Raw genomic sequence first — 18,096 nt, forward strand, 5'->3', positions numbered from 1 at the left:
AATCTCAATTCTTTCATTAGGTACGCCAAACAGCTGAACGTGGCCTATCAGTCTTTTGAAAACTGTTGGCTCTGTTTACCCCGCAAGGGATATAGATATTTATCTATGTATTAGGGATACATACCTCGATTGTATATGATAAACAAATGCTTGATAACAGGCTGTTGTTCAATTCCAAAAAGCAACAGAATTTCAACCTGCTTTGTTCCAGGCCAAATAGTTTCCGTGATGCAAGTGGCGTTTCCATACTGTAAAGCATTTCAAATCCGCTGAGAAGAAATACAAAGCAATTTATAGTTAATCAGGTAGAACATGAAAAATTTCCCATAGCATCAAACTTGCCAAATCTGTCTACAAGAGAGATTGAAAAGCTAACAACAAAATTAAACCAATGAAGAGTGACAGTAAGAAAGAGAATTTATTAGAAAACAATAATTAATTTAATATCCAATTTACGCGACACAATCATGATTCACACAGCAAACTTTCGGAAGCAAATTACGAGCTTCCTAACTCATAAGGTTCCACGAACAAAGCCGATAAAATTGACGATCATATCGCCATGTTCATAGTCCCATGACCTCCCGAGTATGCCTAGTTAATTCAATTGTGGGTGCGATAATGCGTCTTTAATTAATTAGGTACTTATGTAGGTTTTTCCTAACTTGCCAGATCCGGGATCGTTACAAGGTTTTTGCTTTAGTTCACATGGAATTCCAAATGGGCACTAAAAATTTGAAACCCTAGCTTTGTCAAAATATTATGTGTAAAAAAAGGCTTATTATGTCGAAGCGTATGTTCAGCACTCGTTTCTGTTAATTGCCTTAACTGGTACTATAGATTACAATAATATTTGGCTTTATAATATGCTATATAATGTTCGGTGATGTTGTCTTAAAAAGTTTAAAATAATGCCCTCTATTTGTTTTTCTAAATTTAACTTGCTTCCGTTCATTGAAGTAGGTAAATCCAACAAAGTGCGCAAAAAAGATAATCATTAAGAATTACCTAGGAAGAGATAATCAAAAATAATTTTGTTCTATGAAAGACAATATTATCTTCAAAATCCTTCAAATTTTTCAAAGGAAGGAAGAACAAAATACCATAGGAATCTTTAAAAACCCATAATTTTACCGTAACCAGCTATTAATCCATCATCAGATTATCCATTCTCAAATGGGCTATTAGTATAGAATCTAAAACCATCAGCATCTTCCGATCCTAATAGTATAATTCATTCTTCTTGAATATAAATGCCTCCATCCGTTCTATTGCTTCACAATTATATTGTTTTTCTTAAATATGCAATTTAGGTTGAAAGGCGGTTTGTGTCCAATTCTATAAGCTACTTGTACACTCAGCAGAGCGTTTAGTAGTTAGTTTAACATTCAATGGAGGGTAGGTACACGCGGATTGAAAGGATGTTGCTTAACCGAATTCTATAGAAATATGATCGTTGTGATCAGAAATGATAAATGGATTTAACCTCATAGCTTCTTTCAAGTTTGTTTGGATACAGTTCGATTGACCTGAAGCCTAATACTTCATATGTAGATATCCTACTAAGTATCTATTATTGTACTTGTGAAGTAATTATTTCTATTGTAACTATCATGGATATAATTGCCCGTCTTGTTATTTTAAGTGCAGTGAAATGCGGTATCTAGCAAAATGGAAAAACATCTATCACCTCTTTTAAATTGAAACAACGAAAATACATTATTACAAAATTGCCCAATCTGCTCCGTTTAAAAACTTGTATCAATTGCATGGTGTCTCAAACGAACCCCAAGCTTCGAAGGAAATACATTCTGAAATACCCTTTAGTGAAAATACAGCATTACGGATAAAGCACACACTTTGAGGCAGAAAAAGTTCACTGCAAAATAATCAAGCTAATTCTCAAATTTCCATCCATTCTGAACAAACGAAACTGTACCTATATTCACACCAGGCACTTACATACGTTGACCGTTAATTTTCGTAAGGGAGTGTTTGGTCGGAGGTCGCAGGGCACAATGGAGCGTCGGCGAAGGGCATCTAGCATCTTCACGGTAGCTGCGCGCGGATGTACCCGACCTGAGTATTTTGGTGAAGAACACCGAGCGCTGAACGGACGATGGTGGTGTCGGGGTTCCTTGCTTTGTGCAAATTACGTGATTGAAGGGAATATTGAGAATAAAAAATATTTGTTAGAAATAAAATAATTATTAACGTGTAAGTGTCGTATCCTATACATCTAGTATATTCATCTCATAAATATAATAAAAAAAAATTGACATTTGATGGACGTGGAAAAATGTATCGAGAGGAAACCTTTACATTCACGTAACTGGATGTGTAACCATGATCCACAATGGGTTAGGTTCCCCTGCAAAGGTTTCGGAGGTCTGACAAGAGTAGCTTCGTGTAAAAACCTGACTGCCAAACCAAAATCGTGGTCAAAGGCGTACTCCAGGCACCTCTCCAGAGAATTGAGGATGTGACCGGGACTAACTCCAGGAGGATGATGTTAAATACTTCTATCACAATGCAGCAATTGTCTTGTTTGTTACCAACTTTCGTATCATCTCATCGTCGGTAAATCACAACTAATATATCGTTCCAAGAAACAATGGTTTTCTGTAGAAGGACACATGCAAATAAGTATATGGTGGTATCTACCAGCGTAAGTTGATCTGTGATTGATGGGTGTGATCATAGACATTGATTAAGCCAGATCATTCGAGAAGGCAAATTTAATGCCATTGTATATTTTTGCATTATTTTTTTTCTTGATATTGTTGTTTCTGCACAGAGTTTACAAAGAAACAATTTGTTATATAGGTATGTGGTTTTTTAAACGCTTACATAAAAGCATATTTTTTACATTTAAATGAGAACTTACTTAGCGTGTCAGAATATATGACGAAAGAAAATTTATTTTCATTCTTTACTTCTTATCATTGTTATAACGGCGTAGACAGTCGAAATAGTCACAACAATAAAATGCAACATCTAGCTGGAAATTGACAACAGATGTTGTGCGGCTATAACTATAACCAATGTATCAATAAATCAAAAAGTTGGTCTACATAAGAGTTCCGTCACTTCGCCCCTTTGACACTACAATAAGCACAAAAAATTGGTTGTCATAATGTAGGCGAACTGGCGGTATCTAACCGGGTTTATGTCTGTGGGTGTGATGGTTATAGTAAGGTGCACGGAGGTCAAGATATAAGGCTTCACATCTCAGTGAGTACGATTCGACACTATAATACAAGATGACCGCACCGGAACGAGCTTCGGGTTACGTGTTTCCATTGTACTTATTGACTCGAGTATTAAAAAAAATATATCTTTATTATTCTACTGGGATTATATTCGATTTATTTTTCTTAAGTAAAAAACTCAACAAAACTTGTTCTTTAGTTTTTTTTCCATACCTAAATGAAATTCATCAGCTTATGCTGATTTGTATCTTTCTATATACATAGGTTCTTTAATATCAAAATTCAATCGGAGCTAAAGTATCATATTTTGTAAAAGAACTTACGCTTTCAATACTGGTTTTAAAGAAATTTCCTTTAAATCCATACTGCTAGAAGGAGAATAAAATTCTGCTGTAGAAAAGTTATTTTTCGAGTGAAAATGTTCAGTTCTTCCATGCAAAAGGACTGCGAGAGAGCTTACTAATTTCAGAAACCAGGTCCTCGGAACAGAAAAATAAGTTATAAGAGATTAGGGGCCTGCAAGCCTTGTGACTACTGCCTGCCCTATTACACTTAATCACTCTTAGCTTAATGGACACGTGCTCATCAGAGGTCTCTCGTCAGAATCAGACATTTATTACAGCATTGTACAGCACAAGGCAGACGGATGAGGAAGCAGAACAAACGCCGGACGCTAAAATTAATTGAGTCGATGTAATGAATAGAATTTTCCAAGATATTGGCGTATGATTGCTGGATTGTTCCCTAATTAATATGGTAACCTCCTGTCAAAACTTCAGCATGTATATGGGTAATTGCTGGTGTTAACTTAAAAAGAGGTTTTCAATCATTAAGTTTATGCATAGTCTTGATTCAAGAAGCAGAACTTCAAATTTCTTAGTTTAGACAGACACACACACGTCTTTATCCCTTGCGGGGTAATTATCTAGAAGATACTAAAGGTCACGTTTAGCTGTATGGTTTAACGATGAAATTGATATTTTAATAATGACAGGCTGCTTGCCCATCGCCTACAAGAAGAATCCCAAATTCATGAGCCTTTACCTTAGTCAGCTTTTACTAAATCCATGGGAAAGAGATTGAGTGGTCTTATTCTTTTTTGTTTTGGTGCCGGGAACCACACGTCACACTTAGATATGTTTACACGTTTAATTTATTGCAATAGAAACGGAAATATGGTTTGCATTGGATCCATTGCAATAAATAGATTTAAAGTGGATCTTAAACCAAACTGAATTCTTTTTAACTTATTAATTACCAGCCAGACCATAACCCTTCTTATAACCGCAACAAGTTTATCCCTTCTTGTGCTAAAAACTACATATCTATTGCAAATACCATAAAAATTGATTCAAGGGAATGTGATAATTTGTGTGTCAAAAGTCACGTATCACATGAAGTCAAAAAGTCAAATGTGTTAGCTCTTATAAACGAACTATCAAGTTAAAATTAATACGTTTTCATATAATTTATTAATGACAAAGTTATTAAGTTTGTTCCTGGTAGTCGGAACATAGGATGTGGCGGCCCCCGTATCTCTGTCTGCTGCATCTCCGTGCGGTGCGCTTGCGCAAACTACAAGCTAAGCTTTGTCTTAAAATAAGCTACGCTTCTTGGTGCTGTTGGTACACAACTTTTTACTATTCCCTAACCTACTATCTCTTTTCTATTTAGACGTAATAAAAAGGAAAAACCAGTTTATATTATGGTAAAAAATACAATTTATTAGCGTTGGTATAAGTGTGAGTTAAGGGTTACTTACGTAAGTCCACAATTGTACCATTTTACTTCTTATTTCGCAGTCGTTCTCTCAAGCCTTAATGTCCTCTTATTGTCCTGTCAATGTGCTTAGCTACCTTCCCGGTTAGTAGGTAGTGTTTATTGTTAAAGTACTAACAAGCGGTCTCCTTCTACTACATTTAGAAAAACATGAAGCGGTAAAAAGTACTTTGTCAAAAACATGGCAACAGGAGGAATCTATATTTTTAATTCTAGTCCGCCTTGGCAAATTTGTTATCTATCTTACTGCCACTGGATCTGAAGCCTAATATTAATAACAATGACGTCCGGCCGTTTTCACGCGGCGTGAGCCCGCTGAGTGTTCGTTTTTAGCGCCATATATAAAGCGACCCTTTGTTTTTTACCAACACAGTCAAACTCCCAACGTAGACAGCAGGCTACGTGCAAAGACATGAGAAGTAGTGTTAGGGGTTAAAGTGTAATTATGGCTTGGACTCAAAGTGCTGTGGTGGTGTGTTTGTGTGCGCTGGTTAGGACTCAGGTCATCCCGGGAAAAGCAAGGACAAGTGATGGGGACTATAACACTGTTAACACGGATGGATCTTTCGATTTCGGGTAATTCGTTGATTTTTTTAATACAGTGATTGTCTATTGTGTGACTGAAAGTTCATTACAGTTTGATTCAAAGTTTAGTTGAACATGTCACCAAATCTTCCGCCAGGCTAGGTGTTATGCCTGTTATGTCATTGCACCACCACCCTTGAGCTTGGCTTGAGCTACTAACCCTCTGATTATACGAGCCGAATCACGGTAGATGTGCGCTGCTCTCGCACTTCCTATATGTAAAATCGTACCCTTTCTCGACTATCCAGAAATACAAATACTGTGTTCTACAAATATCTTAGAAGTCTTTTGCCTTTTGGGATCGGGAAATATGCCTTATATCCGATCCCTCCACTTTGGAAATGTTTTCATAAAAATCTAACTGTTCAAGAATTAAGTTTTTACTTCAAGTAGAAAATGTGGTTGATAGTGAAGACTGTATCATTTTAATCGTACCTACAGGTTTGGTCCTTTTGATTAAAATAATATTTCTTTTCAAAGATATGTTATCACAATTATAAATATGGAATTTAATTTCTATGACATAAAAACTTCTTTGGGTGTATGCCAAGGTTTTAAGCAGGCAAATTTCTGATAAACTAAATATAATTTTTTAATTCTGAATTCAACATAAGGTTTTTGTCACCCCGTAAAACAGTGATAATTAGATATCAGTTAGAATGGAACTTCGACATTAAAGTTTTACTGATACGTTAAAATTTTTGAGTCCAATTCCATAGATCCCTATCAACTTATTATTAAAACTAAAGCAATTATGTTTAAGTTATCAGCTGCTCGCCTCGCATTGGGAATAATTAATAAACTATTTGTGATTCATAATGACATCCTAAACTTATTTTCATTTTCTTCTTACTTGAATTATTATATAAGAAGCTATCTTGTCACTTCGAGGTAAGCAAAAACGAATCACATCGACATTGGTGGTGGTAAGAAATATATCTCTCCCCATATTGAACAGACATTAGGAAGGTTTGAAGAAATACTTTTTATCGGTTTTTCTCAAACATCTCAAGGTCTCGCCAGAATTCTATTTATATAAAACAGTAAAATTTCTTATAAGGCGAACCACTTAAATGACACCGAACTTTTAAAGGTACGCGAATCCAGACCGTGGCCAAAGTTACCACCTAGCACACGGCAATGCCAATGGTCTTGTTGGAGGCCGTTTTGGTGCCAAGGATCCCAAGACAGACACTATCAAGGAAACAATTTACACTGCTGGACCTAGGGGGTAAGTGGCTATAAATTATTTTTGTGAGTGCCTTGCATTCGAATAGCAAGAAAATATATACAACGCTTGATAGTAGGTAACTAAAATGAAGTGAAAAAGACTGAAAGGCCACAAAAATTTAAAGAGTCATCACCATCTTAATCGTTCGTGTAAAGTCAATTGATGTTGCATAGCCAATTGGTAAAACATCTTTGGGATGAAGAATTGAACTGAAAGAAAAACAGTTCACATAATTTGTACAACAACTTAATAGAAGGCAGCGGCAGCAGTTTAATTAAATTTCAAGTTAAAAAGCTCCTTACTGGTGAATGTTGAATAGCAATCTAATTGAAAGGATTTTTCCAAGCAGAAGAGGCTACGATGACATATTTTCTAAGACATAGTGAAGGCAGAAGATAAATAATTAAGATTAATCGTAACAAAAATAATTTCAGGTTCCGAGCAAAAGGGCCAAATGTCCACAGAAAGATGGACTTGGATCAGCGACCTCGCGGTCCGATAGGGAACAAAGATGACCCTTACTTTGACCCTAATGAAGATCCTAGTTACGCCTTCAATTTCGAAACCCGGACTTACTCGAAAAATGAAAATGCTGATAGCAGAGGAGATGTAAAAGGTAATCAAAAATTTTCACTTATAAAAGTAGCAGCAGGAGGAGCAGCAGGACCTATATCTTATAGAAATTTGAGAATTATTAAAAAGTATTGTAAAATATTAAGCCAACATTTTAGCGTCAAATTGTAGCTCCCATTGAATAACTACCCGTGAAAAACTATCGAGCATTCTTCTATACGAAAGGTTACTTCTCCCAAGTGGCGTGAAATGCTATCCCATATCAGAGCCATGATGATAAACGAACTCTTTTTGATTGGCCTAGGACTTAGATGTGTTGATGTTGAACCTTCTTTGGGGCTAACTTAAACTTAATCTTTGTAATTTGTCCTCTAGATATTTATTTCTTTTTGACAGGCCACTACTCCTATGTAGACGACGTTGGTGAACGTCACGACGTATCTTATATAGCCGGCCGGGACACAGGTTTCCACGTCTCATCAGCACACCCTGACAGTCCCAATTTAATCGGAGCACCATTCCACCGATCGCCGTTGGTCAGAGGGGAGACGAGACCAAGAGGCCGCACTGCAGTGCAAAGAGGACTGGACGGATCTTACAGGTAGATATGGGACCAATTTTTGATGTTGTCTTAAGTTATTTTATTACAACCCACTGATTTATGAGGACCTTTGTATGTAAACATCGATGTTTTTTTTATTTCTTCTTACTATAGGTTCTGTCCACTTCGAAAGTAATAATGATTGAGATACTTTAATATTTCTTATACTTTTTCTTCAGATTTATATCAGCGGGTCCAGACCAAAGGCGAACCGAAAGCAGTGACTCACATGGTAATGTAAGAGGATCCTACACTTTCTTGGACGACAAGGGCGTACAGAGGTTAGTACGAACATCTTTTTCGTATGCAGAGCCACTTTTACACACTAAAAACCATAAAATCCATGTGATCAAATATTCAAATTTCCAAAATCTATCAGGATTTCGGATTCAAATAGTCGATATTGAAATAATCAAGTTCTAAAAGTATAATTTCTCTAACAGGACAGTCAACTACATCGCGGGCCCCGGGATCGGGTACAGAATAGTGAAGAACAACAAGGATCCCTACATACCCACTTCTTTCCCCACGATCCCCAGCGCGTATGACCCTGACTTCGTCAACGCCGCCGCAGCCGTCACCAACTTCTCTCCTGATGACAGCGGCACTGATGACATCTTCAAAAGTAAGTTATTGTAATTTGAGAGGAAAATCAAAGGTAGAAATGTTTTTGTTGTAAGTATTATATAACTTTTAGAACACTGGGATAAGAAAACTTAATTTGTTATGAAAGTGGACAACCCTAATGACCATAACCAATTTATATTTAAATACGAATTTTCTTAACATTTACCGACTAATTTCTGAATGTTTTCGTGTCTGGAAAAGTTAAATGGTAGGGCGAATACATGAATTCTCTTTTCAGGCCCCGAAGGCACCGCAGCGTCAGGACACGTCAAACCACCTCCGTTCCCTTCCAACGATAAGGACAGAGAAAGACCAAACAAACCAACCTCTGGACCATCTGGTACTAGCAGTTCAAATGGTCCCAGTGGATCTGGTGCTTCTGGAAGCGGAAGTAGTGGATTCGGTGGTGGTGCTGACAGCACCTTCGGTAGTCGGCCTGTCAGTGGCACCTTTGGAAGTGGTAGTGGCAGTAGTGGAAGCACTTTTGGTAGTGGATCCAGTGGTAACGCATTTGGTAGTCCGGGCAGCAACTTCGACAAAGGCAGTGGAAATTATGGTGGTACCGGTAGTGGTACATACGGCAGCGGTGCCGGCAGTGGTACTTTTGGTGGTGGTACTGCATCTGGCGCAGTTAGTGGTAGTGGTGCCATTGGTGGTAGCTCGAGTGGTGACAGCGCGGAAAGTGGATATGATGGTCCCGAGTTTACGCCGGATTTAGGAGCTGGAGACATAACGTACGTCGATGAAGACATATTTGGAGCCGTCAAACCAACCAAAGGACCAGGTGATGACTAATACGGAGACGGCAAGGTGATTGAATAGAGTGATCTTGTTATTTGAATGTTTGCATAGGTTAATATTTATAATACTTTACATTCTTTTATACCTCTCATGAAAGAAACGAGTTCTTTTACTAGTGATTAGAATTAGAAATGCAAGATCACAAGTCAATCGACTTGCCCTGAGGTTAAGCGAGCACTAGTATAGGCATTTGAACAAATTATAAAAATTGCTTGAATGCAATAAATATTATTCACAACCAATTTGGTTTTTATTACACCAACACCTCTCGGCACTCAGCACAGCGCAAACAGCACAGCATAAGAATTTTGAAATATTACAAATTTCCAGGCAAACCATGGCGGCCGTCCAGCAAGCCTAATAGGCCGACGAAGAAACCTTACGTACCAATAAAGCCTATCAAGCCAACGAATAATAAAGATGACGACGACGGTTATAATGGATCAAACGACAATAACACTCCACAATTCGCTATAGGATTTAACATACACCACAATAGGCCGGGGACCACGATCATTAGAAACATAGGCCGGGATTACTTCGGGGTTCCCCCGGGAGTCTCGGTCAGGGCACACGTACAAAGCATCGATTTATATCCCTACGACTCGCAACCTCTCACGCCGTCAGAAGTGATGGAAAAGGACAAAACATAATGTCTCTGTTAATGTACAAATCACTTACACAAATATTGAATTTTGTAAACTGTAAAATATACCAGCTTTATAACTTATAAATTATTTAACGAATAAAAGTTTAAGTAAACATTGTGAAGCGTTTAATTTGTTGGGAAAATTAAAGGTAAAGGCGATGTCACACGCTGATAAAGTCGCGACGTCAAAAACAAACGCACATCATTATTTACAAATTACAATGAAATAAGCGATGTCTATTAAAGATTATCATAATCAAGGATACATGGATAGGGTTAAAGTAACACACATTATCACATATTTTTTACAAATTTATTCGAACAACACGACAGTAAATTTAACAAAATGCAAAATAGTAACTGTTAGAAGGAGTCCGGCTGTCTGTTAGTTTGTGCTGACGCCCATACCTGCCGCCCACCGTCACTCCATAACAACGATTAATATGGTTAATGAATGCAAAGAGAGTGTAACAAAGTTAACAAGAATTTGGAAGGGTAAATTTTGGCAATTTCATTAGTGGATATTAAAGGGATAATAAATATATAGGACGTGGTTAAATTATTTCATCTAATAAATATTTCGAACCACAAGCTACTTATGAAAAGAATTTTGAGGCCACTTTGTATAGTTTCTTTTACAACGCACAAAATGGTGACAAAATTTCAAAAAGTAACTTGTATTAGATAAAGAATGATGAATATATAATAAATTTATGATTAAGTAAGTACCTAACTACTCAATAGTGAAGTTTTTCGTAGGACAGTCTAATTTTGACTAAAACATTCAAAAGTTAATTATTCGTCATTACAAATTTGCAGGAAAAATAACGTTTATATTTATTATAATTTATTTGGATTATATTTGAGAAATGACTGATATTATCTGTAGTGAAGTTATAACTTTAAATAAAACTACATTACACTTCTAGGTAAATATAGTTAATGGTAGTGCAAAAATTAACTAGCCTTAAATAACAATGTTAACAAAATAAATATTCCTATCCTTTCTCCCATTTCAAATGCTCCTCCGAGTTAAAAAGTCTAACTACTTTATCTCTAAAAAAATCCAGATCTTTTTATCAAACAAGATTCCATATTTTTTCAACTTATTTCTGAAATAAACTAAAAATCTAACATAGTAGTGGGTAGTATAACAATAAATAATTTAATAAGACATAGAAGCTTTGCTCCCTCTTAATTCTAATAGTTTATATAAAATTCTATTTATACTTAGTTTAGAAAAACATGAGTTAGAAAAGACTCTAAAAGGCAAACCAGCAAATCACGATTGAAAGCTATTGAGCGAATAATGTGCGTTCTTATTGCTACCTACATATGTTATAACTTTATAAGGGTTATAGAATTTATACAAACATTTTTAGACCGCAATGTTAAGGCCTTGTGAGTGAATTTCGATTAAGTGTAAAAATTCAATATTAACAACTCCAGACATATGATGTCGTAAAATACTTAACTATCCATTTGAAGTAGGGTTTTCATTCTATTTTCAGATATTTAGTACCACACTAAGCAGGTCATGAATATAGTCAAGTTACTGGTAAAACATACTTATGTTATTGACATGTTCAGTATTTTACCTTCTAGCGTGACCTACACAGGGATCGAACCTAGGACCTTGAAGCTCAGAGGCAAAATTGTTACATCTACATCAATCGTTTAATGTAACTACTTGGACACGGCAACATTGTTGAAAGAACGATTTTTTTCATCCAGTCACCTAACAATGTTGCAATTTTTTTTTCTCATTATTTAATCATGGACTGACAATAATTTCACAGCCATTACTTATCCTACAACTTGTTTCTATATAAACATAATATAATATACACAATCATGCAACTACATTTAAAGAATTTTATAATAATTCGAATATATTTTTTCTCCTTTTTTGCTTAGTCCACCAATGCTGTTTTTCCTCATGGATTTTCAAAGCCATCCATATTTATGTAGGCAATAACAAGAAAAATGGCAAAAAGGCGCAGGAAGACACTGTGATAATGTGCCAAGTTCACGCAAAATGTGGGTTAAGCTAGACGGATCGAACACTAACCAAAAAGAAAAAAAAATATCGAGGCCAAAATATGTAAATTATTGAGGGAATATATTGAAGTCCAATTTGAATTTAAATCAAGGCAAGTTTAATTACAAAAAACATTAAAATAACCTTTTTAAGAACCGCTTTTTAATTTACATCTCCAAAAGTGATTGAATAATTAATAATTTTAATCGATGCTTTAATTTTCATTTTTATACGATAATCTTACGTTTCTAATTGTGCATAAACAATGTTAGTACAAACGGGCATGTTAGTTATTAATAACAACATTTTCCACTTCGACTTTATTTTAAAGAATTTAAAAACAATAAAAAATCTTTTGAGCTAATTGATTTAATCAAGTAAAAGTTAATGCAAAACCTAAAAAACGTAAAAGCACCATTGATTACAAAACGCATTTCTACATAATTTTTCAAATGATACTTTACTTTTATAATAATCGGATTATATTATAATAGATGATGAAGTTTTGAAAGAAATAAACATTCGTTATTTTTTTAAACAGCTATTGGCAAGAATAACCAAGGTAACGAACTTAATTTTTAAACTAGAAATTAAAATTCATTGATTTTACAAAGACTAGATATTTTCATACTATTACACACTAACTAGTTAGGTTAGTAAAAATATTGGGTATGGCTGACCATCCTGTAACACACGAATTCTTCTGTAAGTTGTTTTTTATCTATTTATAATCTATATTGGCACTATTACGAAAACGAAAATATCCATAAACAACAAAAAATATATGACCTTTGTTAGTTTAATAAATATAGGAAACAATAAGTCTGAGCAAAAGTGTATAAACTAAAAATTGTGCTTAAAGTTGAATTTAAATTCATTTCAATTAATCTATTTTTCGAATCGCAATTTCATTTGAAATTTCAGTCATTCATTTCGTAAATTTTGCTACTTATATTTTTGTTAACTACATAAACATAATTTCTCATTTAGAGATTAAATCTCAAATGAATGATATTAAATATTTTTGTTTTAACTTATAAGCCAGTCTGATAAATCGCTAATATTATGCTAGTTATGAACTTGAAGCTTTGTATATTTTTATACATTGCAACTCCCCTAAACTTATGAATTTAAATCTGATCCTGATTACAAACAAATTTTCAAACAAATGTGGTATTTCCAACACTTCATACTAAAATTTCAATCTATTCTTCGCCAAATTTCAACAACGTAGTTTCATATAAGGTCCAACGCAGGGAGCAGGACTTGAATTCAAAATAACTTACGGGCGAACAAACAGAACTGAGCGACATGGCTCATCTTTGAATCAATAATTTAAAAAAAAATCGTTCAAAGATTACTTACTCGTTTTCGAACTGCTAAAACCAACACATTTTTTTAAGAAGCGTCACACTATAAACCAAGGACAACGTCTATTTCAAACGACGCGCCGCGGATAGCAAATATTACGTTATTTTCATCTTCTTGCTAGTTTCCTCTAACATGTCCTTAATTTTTGAGAGGGGGGAACGCTTCTCATCCCCACCCTTGACATAAGATGACGGCAAGTGGATCTGGAGGGGATCCCGGAGGCGGGCAAGGTCTTTTTCTAATTTGTCTACCTGAAATTTACAATAAATAATATTCAATATCTAGAATATAAACCAGACTCCTTACTACTTAGCAAATATGCTCATTTAATGGATAGATCGTCAGAATCTAATCGTCATAACTAGATATGAAAAAAAAACATAACAGCATATCATTACCCCGTTATACTTTCTTGTGGGAAATCAGAGGTTTTAAGACCAGATACCTAGTTGACAACACCCCGTTTATCGGAACTAGTCAGTGCCCCACGTATATTGGTCACCTTCTACACAACAACAATTTTTACAACATCTAAACATGCTGCAGTGCGGGAACTATATATATAATTAGTATACTTACTTCGTCCTTCAAATGGTTGTAATGGTTAATGTCGAGGCCTATCTTCTTCGCCTTTTTGTGCAGTGTCAGCAAATGTTGTCTGTCCTTAACATCCGGCAATACGTATTCCTACAATAATACATTGTAATAAGTAAAAATTCGGGACGTTCGTTTGGATCGGACCCACTCTGTGGATCGTATGAATTGGCTTGTTGAGAATGACCTTAATAGCCTTAATCTGCACTGCCAACAGTCACACAAAACAACTGTTTCAGTCAATATTTTTTTAACATTCATAAACGGTAATGAACTGTTGGTTTGGTAGGGTTCAATGAAGTGGAAGCTGACACCAAACGTCATCTCAACCACCTCGCTCACAATAAGGCTACCCTGCCTGTATAAAAAAGCGTCGCTCATTAACACCCTGTTTCTACAAAAAGAAAACGAACCTGCTTGGTCAGTACAAAATAAGCGTAACAGGCCATCGCGGTGCCGTAAGTCACGAAGTAGGTGACCGGCTCCATGATGTCCCAAGAGTACTCCCACCAGGTCAGCCGCGCCAGTACCCCAAACTGGACGCCCATGAGGCTGAGACCCACCCATGTGAGGGCTGACGTCTTGCGTGTAGTCTCCACTTCAAGAGACATGCGTTTCTGAAAGTAGCATGGAATATCGGAAAGTAAGTAAAATGTAATACCCCCTATTAAAGGCACTTAAATAATAATGAAGCAGATATGCCAAAGGTTCCTATGTGATACAAACTCAATGATTCTTGAAACTCTTATTGTAAACTTTCTATTCCGCTTTTATTCATATGTTATCACGTTTAACTTTGTTTTCCACTTTGAAAGATTTTAACATAGTTATATAATCCTACAAGCCATTATGAATAGGTTAAAGACCATTGGCATACAAACTAGTCTCATCCTTAAAGCGCCTATCCTATTTTCAACAGCAAAGTTAATTCTACATCATAGAAACCATACTAATTCACGGTTTTCTATTAATGGAATTTAAATAGACTTTCCAGCATCAGAATAAAGTTTTTCTAAAGCCTTCCAGAAAATATGTCTCTAGCCGTTCCGAAGTTTCTCGTAGCATCATCAGTTATTATCTCAAAGCTCACTAAAGACCTTTCCGTCTGAGAAAGTTTTGCAGTCTGATCCTTAAAGCTACTGCTGCTAATTAATATTCCTCAGACTTGTTTCGAACTTTCAAACTTATTTAAAAAAGCTTTTTATTTTTGCTTTCAAATGTTTACTTTTTATTCTGTCGATGTCAATAAATAATTTGGTGAATAAGGAGCAAAGTACCTAGAGGAAATATATCGTTTGTATTTACAGGAGATAAATGGAGCAAGTAGTAGGTAGAACAGAGACGGAGACACTTATATTAACTAGTTTTGTTATAGACATATCATCATGCTTGTTTCTCGTCAGGGGTAGGCAGAGACCATGCATTCCCACTTGCTACGGTTTTTCTTAAGTTTTATTTTCTTTCTCCACACTAATTTCTCTTTTGATTTTCGAATATAACGTTTACTCCTAACCTACCTGTTTATCAAGTCATTATAAAGATCAGTTTGTATTATAGCCAAAATTAAATCAAATATACACTCACGTCTTCTAAAGGCTGTAACTCAGCAGTAAGTTTCTCAAGCTGCGCGCGCAGGTCCCTCTCCTTGCGAATTTGGTGCTCCCTCACGTTGAGAGCTTCGTACAACTGATTCACCAAGTTCCTTACGTCTGACAGACGGGTTATTTCTTCGCTGCTTAAGCGCTCCTAGAATAAGTGAACAATGTTTTATTAGTATTAAATATTTAAAAATAAATAAATATATAATATAAATATAACAAAAAATATATATAATATATAATAATTAGCAAGCGGGGAGCTGAATTCTAAGGATTGACGATAAGCCCCAATGGAATTAATCGTTATGAAAAGCTAAGATTTATTATTATGATATAATTAGATGTTCCTATGTTTAAATTAAACCAATATGTAAACAAACATAACGTGTCGACTTCGAAGTAGAGAACTTGTCCGTTATTAAATTGATCTTGACTTTGACCCTAAGTCGGGTAAACGTGTAAAATTAACCTTTTTTAGTGACTTGAGCTTACAATATAATATAGTTAAATAGAAGTTATTTTCCCAAGTCTCAAATTTACTTCGGGGCCAGCTCGATCTATGTCATATTTCCGTATATAGCAGTTAAGGAAAACAGGGTCAGTGAGTAATTAAATTACGACTATTCAAATAATCAATTTCAATTTAACTCCTGAACTAAGAGCTATCTTGCCTAACTAATTTGCTACTCCAATTTGAACATAGCGGCGAACTTTGCGTGAAGAGGGTAGATCGGGTCGAAGGGTCCAGTCAGATAATTTCCCGGGAATTCCCAAAGGCAAACATAGTAGGATAACTAGACGCTGTTCCTGTTGTTGTTAGAAAAACCACAGATATACATATATTTGTTTCTACATCAAAAATATATCTTAGAGATGGAATACGTGACTTGTCACCTTTTCACATATCAAGTTTTCTATATTTTTATCCAGTTATTTTACTTGAGATTCGTTACGGTGGTAATTTTAAAGAAATCAAAGAAGCCTTATTTATTTCCAAAAATCTTGCATTCAACTATATGATCTGTCTACCCCGCATGTGATATAGACGTGACCATATGTATGTATGTATGCTGTGCAGTACCAAATTAAGTTTAGTCGACAGAGTTTTTTAACGCACGAAAAACTATCGTCTGTCTGTCCCATTTTACGTCATAATAAAAAGCGAAACAGCTAGTTTTTCGCGCGATAAAAGATTTAGTATTTCTGTATTTTTCTGAAATGCATGCTTAAAATATATAAAAAAATCAATCCCTAATCGATATGCTTTAGCAACATTTCATTGCCATCATAGACAGGTAAACTAAAATCATTAGTAACTGTACACCTACATACATACATATAATCACGTCTACATCCCTTGCGGGGAATCTTGAATCACAATCTTGAAAAGAATGATAGGCCAACCACACGGCAATTAATGGTGTCGGGAACCACACGGCAAACTTTACACCAACCATTTCGATTATTCTGGTATACCCCTGCGTTCGCAATATGCTAACGGCGGCTGCGGCGTGTTCAGTGTCTAATTTGTGGCGAGGCGAACCTTGCATATGAATGTTTGAAGCCGTGGTTGACACTGTACTAATATCGTTGCTACATTGGGCGACAGTTTTGAGACACAAGTTTCAGTTTAAATGTTATGTGATTTTAGGTTCGTTCATGACATTTGGAAATACCTAATCGATCAATAACATCAGAATTAAATACCTGATACCGATTCCAATATATGACCTAAGCGTTTCCTTGCCCCTAACCTTCGTGGCTCGGCAAAACAAGAAGTGATAAATTATGAAAAAATGATGATGCCGTGAAAGATAAAGCTACGAGTTAATTTGACCTTCCGTTTTTTATCGGCTAAATTAATTCAATAATGATTTTGTTGAAAGCAACAAAATCAAATAAGCAGGTTTTTCATAAAGGGGCAAGAAAACTTTATACTTTAACACAATTTTATACCGGGACAAAAAAAAATAGATACCTACTAAAAATAATTGAAAGATATCAAAATATTTTTTACAAATTTCTTAATATTGGAGTTGTGTTAATATTTTATTTATCCATGTCTAACTCTATTCAATAGGCGGCCAGTTAACCCGACTTTTGCGGGTGAGAGTATTACACGTGAATATTTGATGTCCCGTTAATAGCCAGCTTTATCGCTTTCACGGGCAGACTTTAAATGCTATTTACTAGTCCCGCTGTTTGGTCTACATCATAGTTAAACGATTTTGGTATAATGAAGAGGTCGAAATGATGTAATCAATTCGGTTATCCGCTCCCATGAAATTTCAGTAAATCATTTTTTAATTCAGTTCCAACAAGTCACACACACACTTGTGTAAAGTATGACACTTTACACAAGTGTGTGTGTTTTCAATGACTAGAACTTTTCGTTAGTTCTAGTCATTGAAAACACAAACGTTATCTTGATAAA

At 35.5% G+C, this 18,096-nt stretch overlaps 2 protein-coding genes across 3 annotated transcripts in view; one reads left to right on the forward strand and one right to left on the reverse strand.

Annotated features, from left to right (window-relative positions):
* Nucleotides 1-5,436: 5,436 nt before the first annotated feature.
* On the forward strand, nucleotides 5,437-10,062 carry LOC106141514 (uncharacterized). The gene is made up of 8 exons (XM_060945095.1): nucleotides 5,437-5,567; nucleotides 6,670-6,807; nucleotides 7,242-7,423; nucleotides 7,777-7,981; nucleotides 8,161-8,262; nucleotides 8,425-8,606; nucleotides 8,847-9,392; nucleotides 9,740-10,062. Exons 1-8 carry the CDS (start codon nucleotides 5,437-5,439, stop codon nucleotides 10,060-10,062), a joined length of 1,809 nt encoding a protein of 602 aa, XP_060801078.1.
* A 327-nt stretch (nucleotides 10,063-10,389) lies between these two features.
* LOC106141513 (calcium uniporter protein, mitochondrial) overlaps nucleotides 10,390-18,096 on the reverse strand; it is a 118,193-nt gene continuing 110,486 nt past the window's right edge. For both annotated transcript variants that reach the window (XM_060944928.1, XM_060944927.1), the window contains 4 exons: nucleotides 15,649-15,810; nucleotides 14,478-14,681; nucleotides 14,050-14,157; nucleotides 10,390-13,721 (listed from right to left, as the gene is read on the reverse strand). In XM_060944928.1, coding sequence (XP_060800911.1) covers nucleotides 13,566-13,721; nucleotides 14,050-14,157; nucleotides 14,478-14,681; nucleotides 15,649-15,810 — 630 coding nt within the window. In that variant the 3' untranslated portion in view covers nucleotides 10,390-13,565. The remainder of the gene's footprint in view (nucleotides 13,722-14,049; nucleotides 14,158-14,477; nucleotides 14,682-15,648; nucleotides 15,811-18,096) is intronic.

Source organism: Amyelois transitella, chromosome 7 (assembly GCF_032362555.1).
Source record: "Amyelois transitella isolate CPQ chromosome 7, ilAmyTran1.1, whole genome shotgun sequence".
Lineage (NCBI taxonomy): Eukaryota > Metazoa > Arthropoda > Insecta > Lepidoptera > Pyralidae > Amyelois > Amyelois transitella.

Bases quoted from the DNA above. Each gene is read 5' to 3' on its own strand.
- LOC106141514 (XM_060945095.1), top strand. From the start codon at position 5,437: ATGGCTTGGACTCAAAGTGCTGTGGTGGTGTGTTTGTGTGCGCTGGTT. The intron at 8,263-8,424 runs GTTAGTACGAAC...TTTCTCTAACAG, and splicing joins GACGACAAGGGCGTACAGAG to GACAGTCAACTACATCGCGG. The intron at 8,607-8,846 runs GTAAGTTATTGT...TTCTCTTTTCAG, and splicing joins CACTGATGACATCTTCAAAA to GCCCCGAAGGCACCGCAGCG.